We start from the raw sequence: 23,931 nt of genomic DNA, 5'->3' as shown, positions 1-23,931 counted from the left end.
AAACCCAGAAGCTTGTCAAAACATGGAGCCTCCCCAAGACGAGAGCCATCCATTTCAATTGATGCCAGATGGGGATCAGAGCGTTGATGATGTAAACTGATGTCCAGACATTTAAAAAAAAAAAAAAAATGTTAGCCATGGAGTCATTAATAAAATTTATAATTGTTTTTGCAATCCACTGTCGACCAAGCAAATATTCTATCAGATATTCAGATGTGGGAAAGTATATTTGGATGGCAAAGCTAACAAGCTTGTCAAGAAGGTTTGTAATCTCGTTGATATCACTAGAGCACAGGATGGAGCAGGTGCTGGTTGATTTCCAGAATTAGGAATGGATGGAGTAAGGTCAGGGAACTTCTGTAATTGCTAACCTGCAGAGCGTTACCAGTGTTGACCAAAGAGAAGAGTCTAGGAGTCATACTACATGTGATATGATATGATCCGACATTCCTTCCCATAAATTTTAGGATATAAAAAAAAAAGAAAAGAAAAGCGGAAATAAGTTTATCAGCAGAACAATCAGCAGGAAGTTGTTCACTAAGGTACACAAAGGAAAACTAAATATGATTGTTAATCAAGGTGTAGCAGACAAAGGACTGGATATGAAAATAGATAGGCTTAGAGTTTACGGACAATTTTAGATATGGCAGTAAATTTTGCAACAGCTTACGATAATTAAGAACAGTCATGGAAGCAAGTGTCCAAGGGTTGCATGTGCGTATTATAAAAAGTCACCGGCACTCGAACTCAACTAATAGGAAACGAAAAGATGGCATATGCAAATCAAGACGCGATCGAATTAGGCATATGATATGTCTTTCATTGGTGAGAACATTTTTTGTTTACTCAGATTCGTTTGAACGTACGATTAATTTGCATGCCAGTGGGAAGAAATAGAGATGGGTTTTCTACAAATGTCGAAACAAGAAAAGTAAAAGGATTGTCATATTTTCACGTGCCGACAACATTGCAAGCTGAAGAAAAACTTCTTTTTTTTTTGCACGAACATATAACAGCATTCAGTAGTTCAAAGGAAAACTTTAATTTCAACACTTCACTTGGGTTTTTGAGAGTTGAGGATAGTTACGAGTTGGATATAGAAGAACGCAGGCTGCGGCTCGGAGCAGATCAAGATGAGCCGACATCAACTGACGAACACGGGCTTGGTAGAAGACATTGATGTGGACTTTAGCATTCAGAGGGTTGATGATGTCACACACACAAGCAGAATGTGACTGATATTTGCAGAATGTGTCGGAGTTTGTGTTTCTTTTTGTTTCGTTTAATTCTTTAAACTTGTGAACCCATACGCGTCCTTCGGCACTCACAATGTGAGAGATGATGACATGACCAGAATAGAAGATGATTACACAAATAGATAAACAGCATGAGCTAGTTTTTGTTTTACGGCATATCAACCCTTTTCGAGTTATTTAATGCTGAATCCAAAGATTCGGAAGAAAAATTTTTTAATAGAATATATTTGTTGTTTTCACATCGGTTTCTATTTAACCCATAGTTGGGACCCTAACAGGTACTACCACTCCAGGTCAGAGTGGACCTGGGAGCAAAGGTAATCAAAGGGTGGCTCCACACTCCCCAAACCCCGCAAACTACGGCCTCACCACTGGATATAGTTTAACGTCATATCCAGGACCAACATGTTAGGAAGAGTTAAAAAAACTGTTGCAATATTTGGAGGTATAGTCCCTCACAGTTGAGAGATTTTATTTAGAAACGCAGCTGTTAGGAACCGACAAATCAAATTAATTCACGTTCTGCTATGAACGAATCAAAACCAGAATTGCTCCATAAAAATTAAACCTTCTTTAGCAACCTTGCATATGTTTTCTGCGTGTCAATACGGGAAGAATCTTTTGCTCTTTGGCTACAAAATTATAAAGTCAGGAACCTGTACAGAACAGAATTCGTCATCTCCAGGACTTGTGTAGAACGACTAACCATTGGAAACTCTTCTGAACCTAAAAACATGGCTTCCAACTCAAGAAAGAAAAATAGCTGATCAACAGAACAAAGGTATATTCACATTGACACACTGGTTCCCATCAGATCACCACAGTTAAGCAACATCAGGCTTGGTCAGTACTAAAATGGGTGACCATTTGGGAATTCCAGGTGCTGTATGTGCACTCCGCTTATCTCAGCAGAGAGCTTAAGCTGAGGGTGTAGCCATTGAATGGCTAAAGAGCATTCATGGCCGGTATTTACTCAAAGAAAAAAAAAAATTGAGTGAATTAATCTCAGAAATAAATCAAAGAAAATTTTTTCATATAGATTTTGGATTTCTGTAAAAGATGGAAATTCCCATAGTCGACCAGAACTTGTGCATTTTCGGACCAGTCCAATTTTCAATTTTGTAAATCCTCTCCATCTGGCCCAAAATATACCCCTATTTTCTTAAATGCAACCATAAATCGTACTCTACATGAATCCTCAATGTAGTTTTCACAGTACCAGGATACCAGGAATCCTGATAAACAATTATATATTCACCAGTTGATGGTAATTTTCATCATTTCTATTGTTTTACTGAAAATTCAATTATGTAAACAAAGAAATAAAACGGTAATTTTTTTTACGTTGTTTCCACCTTAACATTTAAAAATGAATACTTTTATAAGTGTTAGAGTATGCTGAAAACGAATATCGCATTAAAATTTTCAGCAAAATAAGTAGTTTTCCGGATATTACGCAATGTCATTTCTTATGTTATCGCTGGTGGCCATTTTGGAGTTCACAAACGCAACCCCGAGAAACTATGCACACACACGCATACCAAGATGGCCACCAGCAATAACATAAGTGACACTGCTTAATATCCAGAAAGCTACTTATTTGCGAAAAATTTAAATGCGATATTCGTTTTCAGCATTCCCGAAAACCTTAAGAGGTAATCATTTTAAAGAAAAATGTTTAGGTGGAAACAAGGTAAAAATTTACAAAATGCATAACAATGAAATTCTTTAACGAACCGCCTAATTATTGTTATTGCTGTTTTTTTTTGGATATCCTCAGTTAAAAAAAAAAAAACGGTTTTGTTTTACAAATTCAAAAAAAAAGGTCTTGTACAAAGAGTTAAAAATAGAAAAATTTTTTACAAAATACTGAGTCAAGACGCGGCGGTGGCTCATGGCCCCACCGGAGCGGTGTTTGTCACATCTTGACTGGTCGAGCATTCAGCGGAAAAGAGGGTGAAATATGAGAAACAGGAAGTGACGTAGCTAGGTCGCTCTTCTGAGTTAAAGGGCGAGAGTTTTCAACTCCCACAAACCCACCCAATAAATGTCACGAGGCCATTTCTTGATTGGGTTTCTAACAGTATTTTGTATATTTCGAAGTTGTTAAATGCGATATTCGTTTTCAGCATACCCGAAAACCTTAAGAGGTAATCATTTTAAAGAAAAATGTTTAGGTGGAAACAAGGTAAAAATTTACAAAATGCATAACAATGAAATTCTTTAACGAACCGTTTAATTATTGTTATTTTTTAGATATCCTCAGTTAAAAAAAACAAAAAAAAAACGGTTTTGTTTAACTAATTCGAAAAAAAGGTCTTGACAAGAGTTAAAAATAACAATTTTTTTTTTACAAAATACTGTTAGAAACCCACCCAATAAATGTCATGAGGACATTTCTTGATTGGGTTTCTAACAGTATTTTGTATATTTCGAAGTTGTTAAATGCGATATTCGTTTTCAGCATACCCGAAAACCATTTTGTATATTTCGAAGTTGTTAAGATTTCAAAGACATCAGATATCATGTGGCTATTTTTCTTGTGCTTGCGTAACGCTCGACACTAATTGTCGAAATAAACATTTTACATTAAATAAATACACTAAAAACTTATCCAACTTGGTAGAAGACTAACTTATCTTGTCTTTGGTAATATTTTTTTGGGTGCTTATACACTTATGTTACTGTGCTATTTTTACAAATAGTATTTTTAGATTAAATTCAAGTTTCACAATATCTTTTTATTTAATTGTTAGGTTAAAGTACAGAATAGTTAACAAAACACCCTTCCCTCCCCATGTTAAGAATGTGTTTCTAAATAACGTTATTTCAGCATGGTAGCATAAGTGCACAAGTACCTTTTATTTTATTTTTTATTTTACCACAAAAAACACAACTCTACCTGAAGTACAAGAAGTTATAAATACCATGATAATAGAAACACATGTACTTAGTACATTTTGTTGTTTTTTAACGTTTTTAGTACACTGCACTAAAAGCGTTAAAAACAAAATAGTTTTGGCTCGGTATTGTTTGAAAATCAAATTTGAAAAACTTGATAATTTTTTTTTTTAAACTCAGAATAAAAATGAAACTGTTTTCTCAACTTTTGTTTTAAAAGCAGAAAAAATAGTTTTCTATTTTTAAGAGAATACAAATGAAACCATTTTCCCCCGCTTAATTTTATATTCTGTAATTTCTATAAAGGATAACATTTTAAAGAAATTTCCGCACAATTGATAATTATCAAATATTTACATATTATACATGAATTTCTGAAACTATTATCTATATGAAAATGGATGATATATACCGATTTATCTTATCAATTTTAAAATATTCTTCATCAACTTTGCTCGGTTGTAACTTTGCTTCCTGTGGTCGTAAAAATATAAATCAAAGTCCAATAAAGATGGACTTCTATGCTTATATAGCCCGTAAAATTTCAGCCATATCCAATCAAATTTGACCTCGCGTATGTGTATCCAAACCCAACATATGAAATGTAAACATTGAAAAAACAGTTTCCCTTTTTGCCGTCATTTTTTATCGTTTTTTTTTTTTTTTTCTTCATTTTGAACTTGGAGCATAAAAACATTGAATGCATAAAGGAAAAATAAATTATCATTAGAATTCTTATTCTATTCTTTCCATCAATGTAATCGTTTTAAAAATTGACCAACAAATAAAAGATATGACCTGTTGAAGTACATTAGGTATGTAATATTGCCCATGTCCACGAAAATACAGCATACACTTGTAATACTACTCTATCAAATTTCAATTCTGTGGACTAAATATTCAGCAAGGAGTTTAGTAGAGACTTCTCGCACACACACTGATATGGTCATATATATATATATGATTGGCTGAAATATATAAATATATATTAATTGGCTGAAAAATGCGAAGCTCGTTTGTTTGTTTACAAACAGGCGGTTTGAGCACAGTAAAAGTGGTGGCGGATGTCTATTTAAATAGACATTCCGACGAGTTATTTGCAGGTGTTGTCCCTTCTGTGGTCGAGTGGGAGAACTGCCGACACGGCGGTTCTAGGTTCTATCCTTGGCTTGGGAGAGATGCTAGTCTAGCGGCACTGATGAGTTGTGATACAACGAAACAGGACTGTATGGCGATGACTACAAATATATGTGTGTGTGTGTGTGTGTGTATAGTCTAGCGGCACTGATGAGTCGTGATATAACGAAACAGGACTGTATGTCAATGACTACAAATATATTCTAAGCCCCCCCCCTCTTTGGGTAGAGCACTGTTGTAAATAATCTCACCCGCTACTTAATTGGCTGAAAAATGCAAAGCTCGTTGTTTGTTTGTTTACAATCAGGCGGTTTGAGCACTGTAAAAGTGATGGCGTCACTTGCGGGCGTCGTCCCTTCTGTGGTCAAGTGGGAGAACTGCCGACTGTTAACACGACGGTTCTAGGTTCAATCCTTGGCTTGGGAGAGATGCTAGTCTAGTGGCACTGATGAGTTGTGATACAACGAAACAGGACTGTATGTCGATGATTACAAATATATATATATATATATATATATATATATATAAGCAGATGTACCAGGCATTGCACGGTAATTAATACATTAAATTCCTTCAAAAAAATTTTTAAATGAAGTAAAAAACGGAAAGAAACGGAGACATGTCCACGCAAGCATTGTTTTTTTCTAAACAGTTCACTTCTTGTAAGCAAAAAAAAAAAAAAATACTCAAGCTGAGATCAAAACCAAAACCTAAAGACAGTGAGTCAAGTACGATAACCATTAGGCCAGCCTGACACAACTTCAAAGTGTTTTCAAACCTACTTATTCTTAAAATAAGGAAGCTGCTATGTGAATCATTCCTGCATGTACAGTCATGAAACAGTTGACAAACAGAAAAAAAATCTGATGATCCAAAGTATCAAATTTAACCCCTTAACAGCCCTTTTTTTCTGGATGAAAATTGATTAAAAACTTTTCCACATCTCTGAATACTCCATATACCAAATTTCAAATTTGTAGATCAAAAATTTGTTGAGTATATAGGTTGAGAGTTGTCCTCGCACACACATTCTCACTTATATAGATATATAAAAAAAAATCTCCATTTCATTTTAAATTTATTGCAATTATGCAGAATGTAGAAACTATGCATAAATAGATTTCAGCATAATAGTGAAATCAAACCAATCATCTAATAAGAAACCATCAAAAAAGAATAAGTAATTAATTAATGTTTTTCAAAAGTATATGTAAATTAGTTAATCTTCATGTAGTTACTCACATATACATCACTGAGTATATTAAAAAGTGTTTTAATAAATTTTAAATAGAAAAAATTTTTAATATTAATGTTGGAGCAAGAAAAAAAGAATCAACTATATAGGTGTGTTTGTATGTATATATATATATATATATATATATATGTATATATATATATACACATATATATATATATAAATATATATGAGAGAGAGAGAGAGAGAGAGAGAGAGAATTTGCTGCCATCTATAAATATAAAAGCGAAAATGTATGTATGTATGTATGTATGTATTTACGCTTTTCCTCGATGTCCACAAAAGGCTTCTTTCAGAGAAGCGCTCGCTCGCTTCACAACTTCTAAAAACTTTTTATATCATCTATAAATTGTAATATCTCACACTTAACCACGGAGCTCGCCTGTCTATTTAATTTTATTGACTTTCAAACGTTAATTATTCTACATTTCCCGCATCAGCACGCGTTACATTCGGTTTTCGATATAAACAAAAAGCGAAACTTGACTCTAATCACAGGCCCAGAGCCAGTGGTCTCTAGAGAGCTAAGTAACGTTTGGTCAATGTCGACTTCGTCATATCAGACGGTAGCTTTCATTTCAAGACGAGGGAGCTGGTTTTTAAAAACAAACAAACCGATTTATTGACCTCATTAAAAACTGTCCCGCACAAAATGCTAACTGCTGAATAGCTATCGCCGTCACGTCAATCAAAAACGTGCACCTGTTTTTTTTTTTCACACTTTACTATTTTCCAACTGTGCGTCGTCAAGGCTTTTTTTTTCACGGGCACCTGTTTTTTTTCACACACACCTACAAACACCCGGGCAGCGCCGGGTACCCCTCGCTAGTATATATATATATATATATGTATGATGGCAGAAAATTCATTTTCGAATATTGCCATTAGTTGATATAGAACATAAAAAATATATATACAAAAACAAGTCAGTGATGGGCTGCACCAAGGTGGCTTTTAAGCCCTGCTAAACTTTGGCATTCTTTGGCACACATTGTGCAGACATGTGTGCCACTAGCAGCACGTACTTGATGCTCATTTCTATGTATATTCAAATGCCGCTTTAGATCACCTGCTGTTTTGCACGTCCACCCACAGAAAAAAAAAAGGTGTAAAAGAGGAAAAAAAGTTTAGGTAGAAAGACAGGCTCGAAGACGAAGCATTGAGGCTAAGCCGGAAAAAAATGCCCGACACATTACCCCTACGCCAAAGCGACATACACTTAATAACGGATAAAATTAAACCTTTAAAAACACTTGCAGGTGGTTTAAACTAACGCGAACGTTTTCTAGGTCAAACATGACGTCATTGTCGTAGTAGCAGGAGCAGAGAACATGAAGGGACAATTTTTTCGGCACCCTCCTTGTAGAAAAGGGCCCAGTTTAGGGTGAAGGAATTAATGTTTTTGGCCAATTTTTCACTATTTGTCGGCCGAAGGTTGGAGCTTTGAAATGATACCTATCTGGCGAAAATCCATGGCCCATGTCGAAAGTTTTTGTGAGACATACAAACATTTTCACTTTTATCTATATATATAAAAGGCAAAATGTGTGTGACCATTTCGTGTATGTCTCGCAAAGGCTTCTTTCGCACACGCTCCCGGGGTCGTTACTATCGCTTAAAACTGTTTGTATACCACCTATATCATAATACCTAGGATTTGTGAACACGGGTCGTCTCTAAATTTATTTACGTAGACTTTTATGAGATTCGTGCTATTTCGCTCTGTCCTCTGTTTGTCGTGCATTTTAGTATAAATACAGTGAAAAACGTTGTGTTCTCGGCTTTCGCTGCTTTCCCACCGTCATCTGGGGGAAGTGAAAACTAAAAATAACGATCGTGCGATAACCTCATTTAGCGTCTTCCTGTCAATCAAACTTCTTTTAGCTTTATAAGCTTTAACTTAACATGCTAATCTATTACTCGCACTCGTGGTCAAGACCGTTAAGTAGTTGCTATTGTTTTCCACTTCCGGGTTCAATCCCTCCTCCCGACCAAACGTTTTTTTTTTTATTACTTCGCTTATGCTTTAGTTTACCCCCCCCCATATACAGGTTTATTTATGCCATTTTTTTTCGTTTTGGTTTTGTTTTTTTTACATCGTCTTTTTTATAATATTTAAGCAGGATTATTAATTACCCCCCCCCATACACACACCTACAAATACCCGGACAACGCCGGGTACCCCCCCCCCCGCTAGTATATATATAAAAGGGAAAATGTATGTATGTATGTATGTGTGTGTGTTCGCTAAAAACTTTCGACAGACAGAACAAAAATTAACAAACTTGGTATCATATTGAAGCTCCATCCTTCGCCCGAAAAATATCGAAAAATTGGCCAAAAACATTAATTTTTTCACCCTTAAATGAACAATTTTCTACAAGAAGGGGGTCAACAAAAACCGTCCTCTCATGACGAGATCGGTTCTACGCATGCGTCAGATGCCGTCATGACCTGATTTAGTTTAAATAGTTGAAGAACTGACTGAATTTCATGTACGTCGTGTTAGCTCAGTTGGTTAGAGCGTTGGTTCATTATCTAAACGTTTTGGGTTCGAATCGTGGTGTGAGATGTCTTTTCTTTTTTTTTTTCAATTTTTTAAATTTAAATATTGAACCAGTGTTATTTAAGCCATTTTTCACGTAACGTTCATTTTTCTGTTTTTTGTTTTTTTACTTCGCTTATTCTTAGGTTTTCATTAACACCCCCGACCGACCACACACACACACACCCAAAAACATCCGGGTACCCACCGATTTTTTAAATTTTAATATCGAAAAAGGCTTATTTAAGCCATTTTCACATTTTTTTTTTGGGGGTTTTAACGTTCGTTCTTCTGTTTTCTTTTTTCGATTTTTACATTTAACATCGTTTGCCTTACGTTAGTTTTTTTTTTTTATGTTTTGATTACCCCCCCCCCTTCATTTTTATATTTTCTTTTTTTACTTCGCTTATTCTTAGGTTTTCATTAACAATCACACACACCTACAAACACTTGGGCAACGCCGGGTATTTTAATGCCGAATCCAAAGATTTTGAAGAAAAGTTTTTTTAATAGAATATATTTGCTGTTTTCATAGTTGGGACCCTAACAGGTACTACCACTCCGGGTCAGAGTGGACCTGGGAGCAATGGTAATTAAAGTGTGGCTCCACACTCCCCAAAGCCCACAAGCTGGGGCCTCACCACTGGATATAGTTTAAGGTCATATCCAGGACCCCCATTGAGGGACTTTTACCCTCTGCAGGGGGGCAGTCTGCGTATTCTAATGCCCCACCCACAGGGCCTTCACTGATCGAATAAAAATCTAATCAAGAAGGGGCGGGGATCTTTGTCATCACGTATTTTAACTTTTAACTGGTTCTCGTAACGGTATCAGGACTTAGTCATGCTCATGCGTAACATTACACCCTTATTATGCTATTACGTGTATTAAGCGAACCACGTGTGTGCGACAAGATCTCTTCCTCTATTTGCCAAGTATTTGTACAAGGGAAGAGACATTGGAATGTCATGTACAATTTATGATTATCCTAAAAAACGAGAACTCTTGTAACCATGGAAACTCGTATCTATTTTGATGAATGGCTTACAACTTGTTTGGACAAAATCTTTCGATGACCTCTTCCCTCTCATAAATTCAAGCCCATGTGATTTCAACCAAATTTTATTAGGACGAAATATGGAGTACCGACCCTCAACCGACATCAATGCAAAGAAAAAACAAAAAGGACGCATATCAGTTGACACACATATTGCCTCTGTAGACAACATGAGTAGGTTTTTTTTAAATATTTACACAATTTAAAATTTTGGATTTATACTTTTTATTAAAAACTAGCAGGAGGGTGGAGAGGGGAGGGGGGGCTCTGCATAATTGTAAAATACGCTTAAATATATTTTAATTTATCCAGATTTCATATATATTATTATAGTCATGATTTCAAAAATAAAAAAATAAAAATATTTGGGTGCCATCAGCTAGAATCGAAACTGAAAACAAAACTAACATTTAAAGCTGGTGATGTTACCACCATACCAATGTAAGACGCATATGAACAGATTAAAAATAAATTAAGATGACTGTACAAAGTATATAATGATTTTTTTCATTTTTGACCCCTTAAACACAATTTTTAACCGGCTAACAACCCATGAAAGAATGGGCCATAAAAAATCCAATCATTTGAGGCCTCTAGTGCCACTCTGCGACTTAGTTTCGGAAAACAGAGTTTGAAAATATGGAGATGGACAGACAGACAGACAGACATAGTGAGTTTCATAAATTAGATAATAAAAACGAGCTGTATTATTTATTCACAACGAAGACTGATTTTTATGTAGAGTGCGTGTATATATTTACGAAATGTTTTTATTTTCGAGCGGATTTTCGTAAATTGATATTTTATATAAAAAAATATAAAGTTTTGCAAATAATATAACTTGTTTTTTAATAATATCAATTTGCAGAAATCTGCTCAGAAACTAAAATGTTTTGTAAATATATAAACGCAGTGTCACAGAAAACCCGCTCAAAAGTTTTGTAAATATATAAATGCGGTCTACATAAAAAAAAACAACCTTTGTCATAAATAATAGAACTCATTTTGTGTGTGCGAAAGTCGAGGAAAACTAGTTTCAACCGATATGTCTTTTTTTCTAGATGTTTTGCTTTGAAGTCAGTTGGGGATCCGTATTCCATACTCCGTCCTTTTTATCATTAAACCAGAAATAGACAAAAATAGTTGTTTTGATTAAAATAGAATTAAAGATTAGTAAATTAATAAAACATTAATTTAAAAAACAAATACTTTATTATTCACTGGAATTTTTAAAGACAAAATATTTATTTCTTATTTAAAACATTTCACATATTAGATTCTGAGAGGTTTTAAAGAGAGGATAGACAAAGAGAGAGAGAGAGAGAGAGAGAGAGGAAGGTGTATAAAGACAGAGAGAGAGGAGTGGATGGAAAGAGAGAGTGATAGATACACAAAGAGAGAAAAGAGGTACGTAAAGTCAGAGGGTGGATGGAGAAAGCAGTAAAATAATTCTGAAAGTATTTTCTAAAAGTCATTAAAATTGAATCCATTTTACAAATTTTGTAGCAAAAATCTATCAATTACAATGAAATAAAGAGATTGACCTTATCTATAAAATTAAAACAGTAGCTGTATGTACATGTGTAAATATCTAACCAACAAGTGAAGCATGCATGGTCCTCCGTGAGTTCACAGTGAACGAGGCATAAAAAAAATGACTATGTTCAGCATTTGCCCCCCCACCCCACCCATTTAGCCCCAAAAGTCCCCAGGGGACGTCAAATCCTGGTGAAAATGAACAAACGGTACAGTTTAAGGCATTAACATATGTACATTTGAGTTCTGCACCATGCAAAAAAAGAAATGACGATGCCATCATCTCCCCCTACCCCATTTAGCCCCAAAAGTCCCCAAGGCCTAAACATATTTAAATTTGAGTTCAGTACCATAAGAAAATGCTAAAGAGACATACCACAGAAAATTTTGGACAAATATGGTAAAATAGTCCCAAAAATGGAGTGTTTTTATTAGCCCTAAAAGAGCCCCTGGGACACATCCAAGAGTTATCACGAAGTATAGACAAACAAAATTATATAGAAATCAGTCAGTTACAACTTTTCAGAAAGTTTTATAAAAATCCAAGGTATCAATTTTTTTAATAAGCACAAAAGTTTCAATTTTAGCCATTTTAACCCGAAAGGTACTCCTAGTGAAGGCAACCGGAGTTTTTTTTTTTCAGAAAATCTGTTCTGTTACTTTTGTTTTTACTCATATCATGTTTAATGGTTGTGCAAAATTTTTTAAAAATTCCAAGGCGTAGTTATTGAGAAAAGTGCGGACAAACAGACGGACGAATGGACAAGGGTGAATTTACAGGTCCGCCCTTCTTTTTGTCAGGGGACCAATAAACTCTTCAACCACTTTTCACATGACACTGAATTTAACAGGGAATAGTAACATTACACCAAGGATGGTTTATAACTAGGGCTATAACAAGAGAATATTCTTATTGTTTTCACTCTCTAGTATATATCCGACACAGTTAATCAATTGAGAACCACATCACTATCTAAAAGCATATAAAATATTAACTGATATATACTCGAGAGTCAAAATAATAAAAAGAATATCCTATTTATAAGGAGTAAAATCGTTGGATAGATGAATAACACGTACAGAAACATGCTGGCAAGTTGAAATGAACATTTTGTATTTCAACTTGTAGACAAAAACTATTTAATTCATTCATAGCTTGACAGACATCATTGAATTTTAAAGCTTTCTTATCTGTCGATAGCTCAAACGGTAGGAAATGTAGCTGAAGCATTGAATGTTTTAGTTCCAATTCTAGCTGATGGCACCCAAGTCTTTATTTTTAAACTTTTGAAATCAGTACTATATATTAGGTACAATATAATATTCAAGAGAGAATTGACTGTAATAATAAATACAAAATCTGCACGAGTTAAAATATATTTAAGCATATTTTATGACTGGGCAACGCCGAGCACATCACAGCTAGTATTAAAATAAATAAAATACTTTAAATTCAATTCATTCACAGTAAGATGATGACTATATTAAAAAAAATTCTGATTGGGTCAAAGTACTTTCTGGGCAGAATGAAAATCTAATTAAATTTTATTGCTAATAACATGATACAACGATCCAGTAAAAGAACTGACAAACCAGACTCAAATATTTATTTTGTAGGAAGAAGCATTAACGATTGTAGTGAAGAAATTAACAGGATAATGGCTGTATTGTGATTTTTGGAATTTTCACTTGCTGGTACGTTTTTTTTTTGTATGTTTTAGTTGTCCAACAATTAAAAGTTGTACATCCCTCAGCAACATTTATTTAAATAAATCTCGCTGAATCTTTCTTGCCCAAGATATTGGTGCACCTAAATGTGATTTGGAGCCAGAATCATTCCGTTGGTCATACAAGCATGACATCTGGTGTGAATGTGCTATGTAGGTTATGTTTTGTGAAAAAAAAAAAAAAAAAAAATACTAGTCATAAAAAATTTCAATATGGTGGCCATTATTTTCAAGATGGCAGCCAGTTAATGGAAAAACAATGGTATACTATAAAAGCACTCAATTTCTTATAGCTTCATGTAACATCATTGACTAACTTGCCTCAGTTCTCTCCTGCAAAATCACAGAAACATTAAACTAATGCAGAGCTACATACAGCCTTTAGATCCAACAGTTCTAGTCCAAATTCGACTCATTATATCTTATTGATTATTTGTTGAGATTGGCTTTACTCTATATATTAGATTAGCAGGGCTCCTTGGCATTGCTTAGGACAAAAAAAAAACCTATGTCAAGCACAATTGATTATTTGTTGTTTATTTGCGGGAGATCAGCTTTGCTCATTACATCAAAAAGAAAGGACCAACTTTACCTTATATATTAGATGAGTAAGGCTCTTTAACATTGCCTAGGTTAAAAAAAAAAAAATTTTTTCTTTAACCCTTTCTATTCGTTTTTCCCCTCTCTTCTCACTCTGTCAAGTCCATTCCTCACTTTGACATACACACATAACTCACCCTTATATAGATTCCTGAATGAGTGAATCAGCATAAGGGAATTAACTTCAGATATTATTAATTTTGGGTCAACTACTGGAGACTGCTTGTGAATTTAATATTCCCTTGAAACTTCCTCCCTTCAGAGGAAGCCAGTTCAGTTCTTCCACTTCCAGGGCAACACCGATGAAGAATATAGCAAATTTATAGGTTTTTATTTTGTAGTTTTCAACCTTTAGTTGGACACACATACATACTGTGTTTTATACATAATAAACTAACAGGGCTATCCAGCATTGGCCGAGACAAACATAACTTCTATCCCCCCCTCTCCCCTCCCCTTCCCCTCTTTGCCAAAACTATTCCTTTCTCTGGACAGGGACACACACTAGTTAATTTAAGGAAAATAACTCTGAAAAAAAAAAAAAAAAATCAATTACTTCCCTTTGGAGTTAGTGGCTGGATGATATTAAAAGATGACTATATGTTGACAACATTAAATTTGATCTGAACACAATTTTTTAAAATAATTTTTGATATAATATATCCAAGATTAGACAGATTTTTAAAAAAATATCATTGTAGGTATTTGTTGTGTATTTTTCAAGTTTTAGCTGGACATATAAACACATGCTCTTTATATAATAGATGCCTTATTCTAGGATGCATTTAACAAATTCCATGACATTATGTTAAGTCATGAACTTATTGGCTAGAATTTGATATTTCTGACTGAAATGAGTCAAGTGTGCTCAGGTTAGATGTAGGCAGAGTTTCTCGAATGTGGTTTAGAAATGAAGATTAGACCAACTCGGATTAGTGGATCATTTATTAGCTTAAAAGGCAGAACGGATTGTTATTCGGAACATTTTCGGTACCTCGTTTCGTTAGCGATATCTGATTGTTTGTATTGGGGTCAATTATTCTGAGTCTGGAAGAAAAACGCTTGGATATGAAGGGAACAGCGCTGAAAAAACAAGGAAAAACATTCACTTTTGAAATGGTGGAAGAGGGCACAGACGGGCATGGCGAAAGTGAATAAGAACGGGATTTATTTAAATGGTTTAGGACGGAGGAAAAATGTCAACAGCTAAATTAAAAAAATAAAAAGGCATAATTAAGCAAAAACTCTTATTTTTAGCAATGTTTGTTTAAAAAAAAAAAAAAAAAACTTGTTTAAATATATACAATTCAAATATATATATATATATATATATTTGTTTACCGTTTTTTTGGGGAAAGAATTCCAACAAAGTGCTCGATTACAAAGAAAAAAACCTTTTTTCGATATAAGAGCTTAATATTTATTTAAATGTACAGAAGGTCAGAAAAACATTCAAACCGATGGTACCAATGTTTTTCTGACCTTCTGTACATTTAAATAAATATATATATATATATATATATATATATATATATATATTTATATATACACACACACACACACACACACATTTAACATGTGTTTTTACCGTAGTCAGGGAAAAAGAACAATGATATCGTTAAATATTTATAAAGAATCGGGAATTTAGTACATAATCAGTAATTGTATCAGAATCATCCCATCACTAATATATATATATATATATATATATATATATATATACACACACACACAGGGTGACCCAAAAAAAAAAAAAAAAAAACTAAATGGAGGCCATCTAGAACATATGCTGTAGAACGGAGAAAAAAACGGCCAAAGACCCTAGTGTTTTGATGTGATGTTTTGAATATAATAAACTAGTTATGACCAAAGTTTCATTTCATTCAGACAAAACACGGGGCCTAATTAGAGTTGGGCCCAGTTTTTTTTCAGGTCACCCTATATATATATATATATATATATATATATATATATATATATAGGGTGCCCACAAAGTCTGGCTACATAATGTAGCCAGACTTTGTGGACACTGTGTGTATATAAACATCCTCTTTCAGCCTTTGACAGATTATGATTACCCACAAAGGGGTGCTGCGTTCGAAATTTTTGTAGCAGGAGGTGCACAATCTCCAACCACACTTCTCCTCGAGTCAACATTGTTAAATACCAGTGGCAAGTAAAGTGTATGTACAAGATGACCGGACACAAACACAGACAAAAACGGAGAGCACATATGTCTAGCATGCCCAAATGGTCACCCATTTGGTACTAACCAGGCTCAACATTGCTTAACTTCGGCAATATGACAAGAACCTTTGTGCCAACGCGATTATATTGTACAAATCATATATATATATATATATATATATATATATATATCTCCTAATATTAGGTTGTGATTTGGTTTCAAGCGCATTTGATGAATATTTTATTTTATTCAAATTAAAACAATGTTTCTATTGAACTCTCATTATTTGACGTTATTCTCGCGTTACCTGCACACAGTTCAAGCAATTCAAAATACAACCACCAGATACAACACGCGGCTCTATACAGACTTCTTTCTCCAAATTAACAACATGGCAAGGAAGAAGAAAAAAAAAAAAAAAAAAAGAACACATTGAAGATGAAGGCTACCTTCAAAATATATTTGTGATAAATTCAAACAAGTAAAATATTTGTTTATTTTCCTAATACTAATATTATGTTGTGATTTGGTTTCAAGCGCACTTGATGCATATTTTATATATATTATACACTAGCAGATTGCTCGGCATTGCCTGGTTGTAAAATATGCCTAAATATGTTTTAATTTATGCAGAATTCTTATTATTATTATACAGCCAATTCTCTTGAAATGGTGAAAGAGGTTACAGACGGACATGGTGAGAGTGAATAAGAATGAGATTCATTGAAACGGTGTAAGACAGAGGAAAAATGGTTCGAGAGAAATAATGTTAAGACATTTTGTAATATTTGGATTTATAAAAAGCATCTATGTGGGCAGCTAAATAAAAAAAGGCATAATTAAGCAGAAGCTCTTATTTTTAACAATGTTTATTTAAATCAAAAAAGGTAAAAACTTGTTTAAATACACACAGTTCAAATATATATATATATATATATATATTTATATATATATTTATATATATACATACTAGTGGGGGTACCCGGCATTGCCAGAGTATGTAGAGGTGGTGTAGTAAGGACCCCCCCCCCCAAAAAAAAAAGTGGAGAAAAAGAAAGCAAAAAAATAAATAAATAAATAAAGTCTTAGCCAATGCGCCCATGTCAAAAAACGAAAGTTGCGAACATTGGAATTAAGACCAGTCAATCCAACAGAGACAATGACATGCGAAAATGTCGACAAAAAAAAAAAAAAGCAACCCCTCCTTGTAGAAAACTGCCCAGTTGAGAATCAAGGAATTAATGTTTTAGGCTAATTTTTCAATATTTATCGTCCAAAAGACCTAGGTTTAAAATGATACTGGTTTCAGCATTGTTCGACGCATCTGTCAGAATTTTTTTGCAAGACATACAAACACACACCATTTTGCCTTTTATATATTGTAAGATATACATGCATATACAACGTGCGTTTTTACAGTAATGAGGAAAAATATTGGGATGGTTCTATCACACATATATATAATATATATACTAGCAGGTCACCCAGAGTTGCCCAGTTGTAAAATATGCATAAATATTATATTTTAATTCATGCAGATTTCTTATTATAGAGCTATTTTCTTTTGAAATGATAGAGGGGTTATTTTTAAACAGTTGAAATGTTTGATTTAAAAAGAAAATGTTGCTTAATGCATATATTACTGTCGGGAATCTGAAATTTGTAAAAGCAAAACTTTTGGGGTATTAGAATCGAGAAAAAATTTGTGTCTATTTTCTGATGCCAAAAGCGATTCCTTTCAGTACCCCTTTTTTATCTGATCTTGGTTAAAAACAAAATCTTCCACAAATATTTATTGAGTAAAACTAAAATCTATAGATCAAACCAAAAGTTGTTTTTTTTTTAGGTTTAAGAAAATATATGCACATTTAACGTGTTTTTATGGTAATCAGGAAAACAACAATATAGTTAAATATTTAAAGATTTATAAAGAATCTGAATCAGGAAAAATATTGGAATCATTCCATCACTATATATAATCTATAAAAGTGAACATGTTTGTGTGTCTGTCTATATTTCCCTACGCAATAACTCGGTCAATTTTCAGTCTACAGACTTGAAATTTGATATACAGGGTACTGAAATTTGGAAAAATCTATGTGATCGGTTTTCGGCCAGAAATATGGCTGTTAAGGGGTCAAAGTTCAACGATTTGACCTTTGAGAACTCTACCAAACTCCTCCGACAATTTTGGATCTAAACACTTGAAATTTTAGATATAGGTTCCTTGGACATGGATCTAACTTAATAACTTGATTAGAGCCCAAAACAATAAATTTTAAGGGATCATAATAGGGGTTAAAGTTAAAAAAAATTGATCAATTTTTTTTTTTTTTTTTGCTCAGCATACATCTCGAAACACCCGGGCAACGCCGGGCTGAAATGCTAGTATATATATATATATATATATATATATATATATATATATACTAGCAAAAGTACCCGTCGTTGACTGGGTTCAAAAACAGCCTACAGAAAATGGACTGATTTATGAAAGTATGATAGGTTATGAAAAGGAAGGGTTATAAATTTGGGGGTATCAAAACCAAAGCAAAATATGATGAAAGTAAAAATAAAATAGATAGACCCCATAATTTATTATACCATACCTGTTCACACTGAAACACTTATCACAATATTCTGTGGATCTATATTAAAAAACCTTGTTAAACTTTGTGACATATTTCCATTCTATGGAGGGTCAGGTGCGAATGAACACCCCATAATTTTATTATACCATATTTCTTCAAACTGAAACATAATTATCAAAGTATACTTACGCAGATAGATATGAAAAGTCTTTATTAAAGTTTGTGCCTATTTCCATTCTATGGAGGCCAGGTGCAAACGCAGACCCCACAATTTTATTATACCATCCCTATTTAAGTTAAAACATACTTATCAAAGTATTATTATTATGTACTTCTATATCAAAAACACTTGTAAAAGTTTATTTTAATTTTTTTATTTCCATACTTTGTGGACCAGGTGCAAACGCCGACCCCACAATTTTAATGAACCATCGTTCTGCCAGATCAAACATACCCATTTCTGTGTCTCGATATATCTTCTATCATTATATGTAATCAATTTTTTAAAATAGTCAACCATATAGGAGCCTATTCGTGACCAGACACACACATGCACAGACATTCAGCTTTATATTATAGATATATATACATACACACTAAAAGATCACCAAGCATTGCCCAACCATAAAATATGCATAAATATGTATACGGTAGAACCCCGGTATACGGCATTGAAAATTAGTAACAAAATACAATCTATATATATAAATTTGTATTCTATGTCTGTCTGTTTGTTCACAATTTGATTAATATATACAAAAGGTCTGCTACTTTACTCTTTCATTTATTTCTATATATGGTACGATTCTTGCAAAATATACAATTAAGAAGCCACCTCATTTGCATATTGCATTAATGAAAATCGATTTTACTAAATAGCAGTATCTTAATGTTAATTTTACTTAATGTTTCTAGCAAGAGAATTGTTTTAAGTGTTCTACCTAAAATTGTTATTCAATAAACTTTAAATAACAATTTAATTGATAATATATTCAATTTAATTTATTTGGAATTATTTCCGATATCAACCTTTTTAAAGGCGTAGAGTTATCTCCGCTAGAAACGTCACCAAATAAAATAATTTGGTAATCTCTATAAGTTTTTAGCTTAAAAAAAAATTCTATGTAAACAGAAAAATGTTTTTTTTTTTTAATATTCAAACAGAAAAAAAAAACACTTACGAATAAACTGAAAAAATTTCATTTGTTTGTTTTTAATATTCTTGAAACGGCTATACAGAAATTTGACCGGTTCAAATTCAAACTTAAACCAAACTTCTAGAAACATAAAACCTTCCCCCTTTCCCCGCCTCTAATAAAGCAAATAAAAAAAATTTCCTTTATTTATGAAAAAAAAAAAAAAAAAAAAAAAAAAAAGCCAGTGAAAAAGTACCTTTACAAAAGTTTTTTTAAAAAATGCATATTACGCACGCGTTTGGCTAATTTTTTTTTTTTTTTTTTTTCGGTCGTTTCAGCACATTGCTGCTATTTTTATTGAAACAAAAGTTGTTTTGATTTATTTTTATCTATTTATTTATTGGATGGGGGGGGGTCTTTTTAACACACGGACAACAAAAAGTGCTCAATATCCAGAGAATAGAGTATCACATGCTTTTTTGGGACAATTATATTTACATGTTTTCATCCGTTCCTTTATTTTTTAAATTGTTGCCCATGATGAAAATGATTAATATCCTTAGGTGTTGTCAAACTGAACTTCATGTCAACCCCAGGCAATGCCTGGTACCCATACTAGTACAATATATAATACACATGTATATAATCAAATAACATTATAAATAACACCATAAAACGGGACAAATACCATAACCAGGGGCAGGAAAAAAAATTGTATTCCACATCGTAACCTGAAAAAAAAAAAAAAAAAAAAAACGTATCCTAGGGCCACCGTATCCCGGGGTTTTACTTTATTATAATTCATGCAGATATCTTATATATTATTAGAGACAATTCTCTATTGACTATCATGCAATATATAGTGATGATTTCGAAAGTTACAAAATATAACTTAGGTACCATCCGCTAGAATCAAAAACAATGTTTAGCAATCCCGTCTTATTTATTTATCTCTCCAGCATTGTTACCATCTGAGTTACTGACAGATCGGTACGAACGATTAAAAATCAAGCAACTTTGACTAGAAATGTTTAATTTTGCACATGTGAAAAAGTAACAGCACAAGTAATGTTTCATTCGACTTACCCTGCCAAGGTTTTAATTTATTCATACCAATAATATTGTGGGGTCTGGGTTCGCTTTTCACATTTATAAAAAAAGAACTACATTTTACTTTTATTTAATCTATTTATATCAATAATATTATGAGATTTGTTTGGGCTCAAATGATATAAATGAGATGTCTGCCTGTTTGTCTGTTTTGTTTTCAATTTTGACCCCTTCGCGGCAATTTTTGCCGGTTAAAAACAAAGTTAAAAATGTGCTACAGGTCCAAATATTCTATATATCAAATTTCAACTCCGTATACCAAATATTCAAAGAGGAATCTAGTAGAGTTTTTGCATATACACCGACAAGGTCACTTGCATATATTTCCGTATGCTAGAACGTGTTCATCTAAAATTCTGTGCAATTATGCAGAATGTAGAAACTACGCATAAATAGAATTTAGTGTAACAGTGAAATGAAATCAATCATGAAATAAGAAACCATAAAAATTAATAAGTAATTCATTAATGCTTGTTTTTTTTTAAGGAATATGCAAAATAGTTAATGTTCATGTAGTTGCTCACATATTTATGACTGAGTATATTAAAAAGTTCATTTTAATTTTTAAATAGACAAAGTTGGCTTTTAACATCAGGTCAGGGCAAGAAAAAGAAGTTCAAGTGTAACGTGAACCGACATCTTGCTGCCCAAATCCCTACATAGTACCCCAGTAGTTGTTGCCCTTGATAGTAGCCCCCTACACCAAAGTTGCAATTTGACTTGTTTGGGGTGAAAATGTAATATATAAAAAAAAACTATAGGTTTCTCTCTCTCTCTTATAATATATATATATATATATATATATATATATATATATATATATATTATGACTAGTGGGGAAAGAGGTGGGGGGCATTGCCTGATCTTAAAATATGGTTAAATAAAAAAAATTGTTTTAAAAACGGGACTTGGATGCCATCTTATTGTGTTAAATAAAAAAATTAAAAAATGCTGCATGGTGGACAATCGTAAAAAGTTGAGAATTTTAAAAGATACAAGATAAAAAAAAAAAAATGCTGCGCGCTGGGCGTGAATTTGCATAACTTAAATTTGTAAGCAAATGCGTTATCAATCGATGCAGATGACGAACGTTTTTAGCGGAGACACACACACACAAATGACTGTCCTTTTTATAAAAGATGGTTCTCCAGCTGAACCACTCTAAGGAATATTGCTGTTAAAAAGAAAACAAAAATCTTTGTACTTACATGTTAGGGTAAAAAAAAATACAATCATAAGATACTCTTAAATATATTTTAATTCATGCAGATTACATATTTATTATTATAGACACAATTCTCTATCATTTATGATATTAAATGTAATATATAGTAGTGAAATCAAAACTAAAATATACATGACTTAGGTGCCATCAGCTACAATCAAAACCAAAACATACAACTCTTCACTTGCATTTCTTAACCTCTGAGCCATGCCTATATATATATATATATATATATATATCTTGAAGTTATACATTTGAATTTTACCGTCACTGGATTATTTATCTTTCACCAGACTATCCATTCACGTGTAATCACCTTTTTCTTCACTATATTCCCTCTGCTTCACTTTTTTTGTTTTCAAGTAAGATCTTTGACTTACTTGTTGTTTCATCAAATACTTTTGAATGCAAAATCCGATCCCACATTTTGCTAATTCCTACCCTCTGATGAGAAGGAAAGTATTTCTTCGAAACTCCGCAGATTAAGGACTATCCACTTATCTAGTGTTTCCTTTTCAGATTAAATATGTTTTTAACTCATTTCAAAGTGTTTTTTAACATGTTTTATTAACTGTTTGCTCGTATTATAAGCTCTATTTCCTATTTGGTTTTATCGAGCTTTTACATCTGGCTGAGATAACTTTATAAATATTAATTCTTTAATATTTATAATATACTTTAATTTTACCATCTTGGATCATTTTGGTCAATTTAATTGTAATTTTCATTTTATATATATATATATATATATATATATATATATATATATATATATATATATGTATTCCCCTAAACCTCTGGCCTTGATGGAGGGGAGACTTAAACTTGCTAATATGATTTAAAATAATTTGAAATAACCGCAAGGGGAGACTTGATTCAAAACTTTTTAGAATATTCTTAATCTTTATCTATAGATTTCATGACAAATATATATATAAAATGGTTTGTGTTTATTGAAGTTTTCCAGTTTCGATGAGTTGGTGATAATTCTTCATTCAATGGATTTGGGGGTGTGGTTAATAATGTTTTGGGTGATTAGATAATCGGTGTATATATAAGGGATCGGTACCGTCTTTAGCATAAGGTTCATGTGTATCATTTGCGAGGTTAAAAGTGACATCACGAAAGTTTACAGTTTTAATATTAGATTTGATTTCAATTTTTAGGTTGATTCTTTTCATTTCCCGAATTAAATCCTCTTTAGTTCTCTCACATTTGGGCCAATCGGAGTTCTCAGCAATTAGCAATCCGTCATCCCTATAAAGTCCTATATTTTTGCTATCTATTATTTTTTGTTAAGTTGTAGAGAATAAAACGACCAGTTGCTTCTGCTGAACCCATATTATTAACCACACCCCCAAATTCAATGAAAAAAGAATTAGCACTAACTCATCGAAACTGGAAATTGTCAATAAACACAAACCCTTTCATGGAGCAGCCCTAAAGAAATTGAATACATTAATATCATAATCAACTATATCAAATCAAACCCACCTAACAAAAAACATTATTTGGGTTAACCCACCTTTTAACATGATTAAAACTAAACTGGGGAAAAAAAATTCTTCAAATTAATTAATACCCACTTCCCCCCAAATAATATCTTACACAAAATCTTTAATAAAAACACCATAAAACTCAGTTACAGTTGCGGTAACAACCTAGAA

At 32.9% G+C, this 23,931-nt stretch overlaps 1 protein-coding gene across 3 annotated transcripts in view; it reads right to left on the bottom strand.

The window, feature by feature from the left end:
• The window catches only part of LOC145265570 (poly(A)-specific ribonuclease PARN-like), a 160,256-nt gene that overhangs the window by 34,185 nt on the left and 102,140 nt on the right, over positions 1-23,931 (bottom strand). Inside the window, exon 21 of one of the 3 annotated variants that reach the window (XM_080121543.1) lies at positions 14,947-15,097. The exons of the other annotated variants lie outside the window; for them this stretch is intronic. Coding sequence (XP_079977669.1) covers positions 14,962-15,097 — 136 coding nt within the window. The 3' untranslated portion in view covers positions 14,947-14,961. Of the gene's footprint in view, positions 1-14,946; positions 15,098-23,931 lie in introns of those variants that run through there. 3 annotated transcript variants of the gene reach the window in all.

Source organism: Euprymna scolopes, chromosome 40 (assembly GCF_053919585.1).
Source record: "Euprymna scolopes isolate OS-2025 chromosome 40, ASM5391958v1, whole genome shotgun sequence".
Taxonomy (NCBI): Eukaryota; Metazoa; Mollusca; class Cephalopoda; order Sepiida; family Sepiolidae; genus Euprymna; species Euprymna scolopes.
Note: the sequence above shows the minus strand (reverse complement) of the source record. Positions and strands in the feature narration are given on the sequence as shown.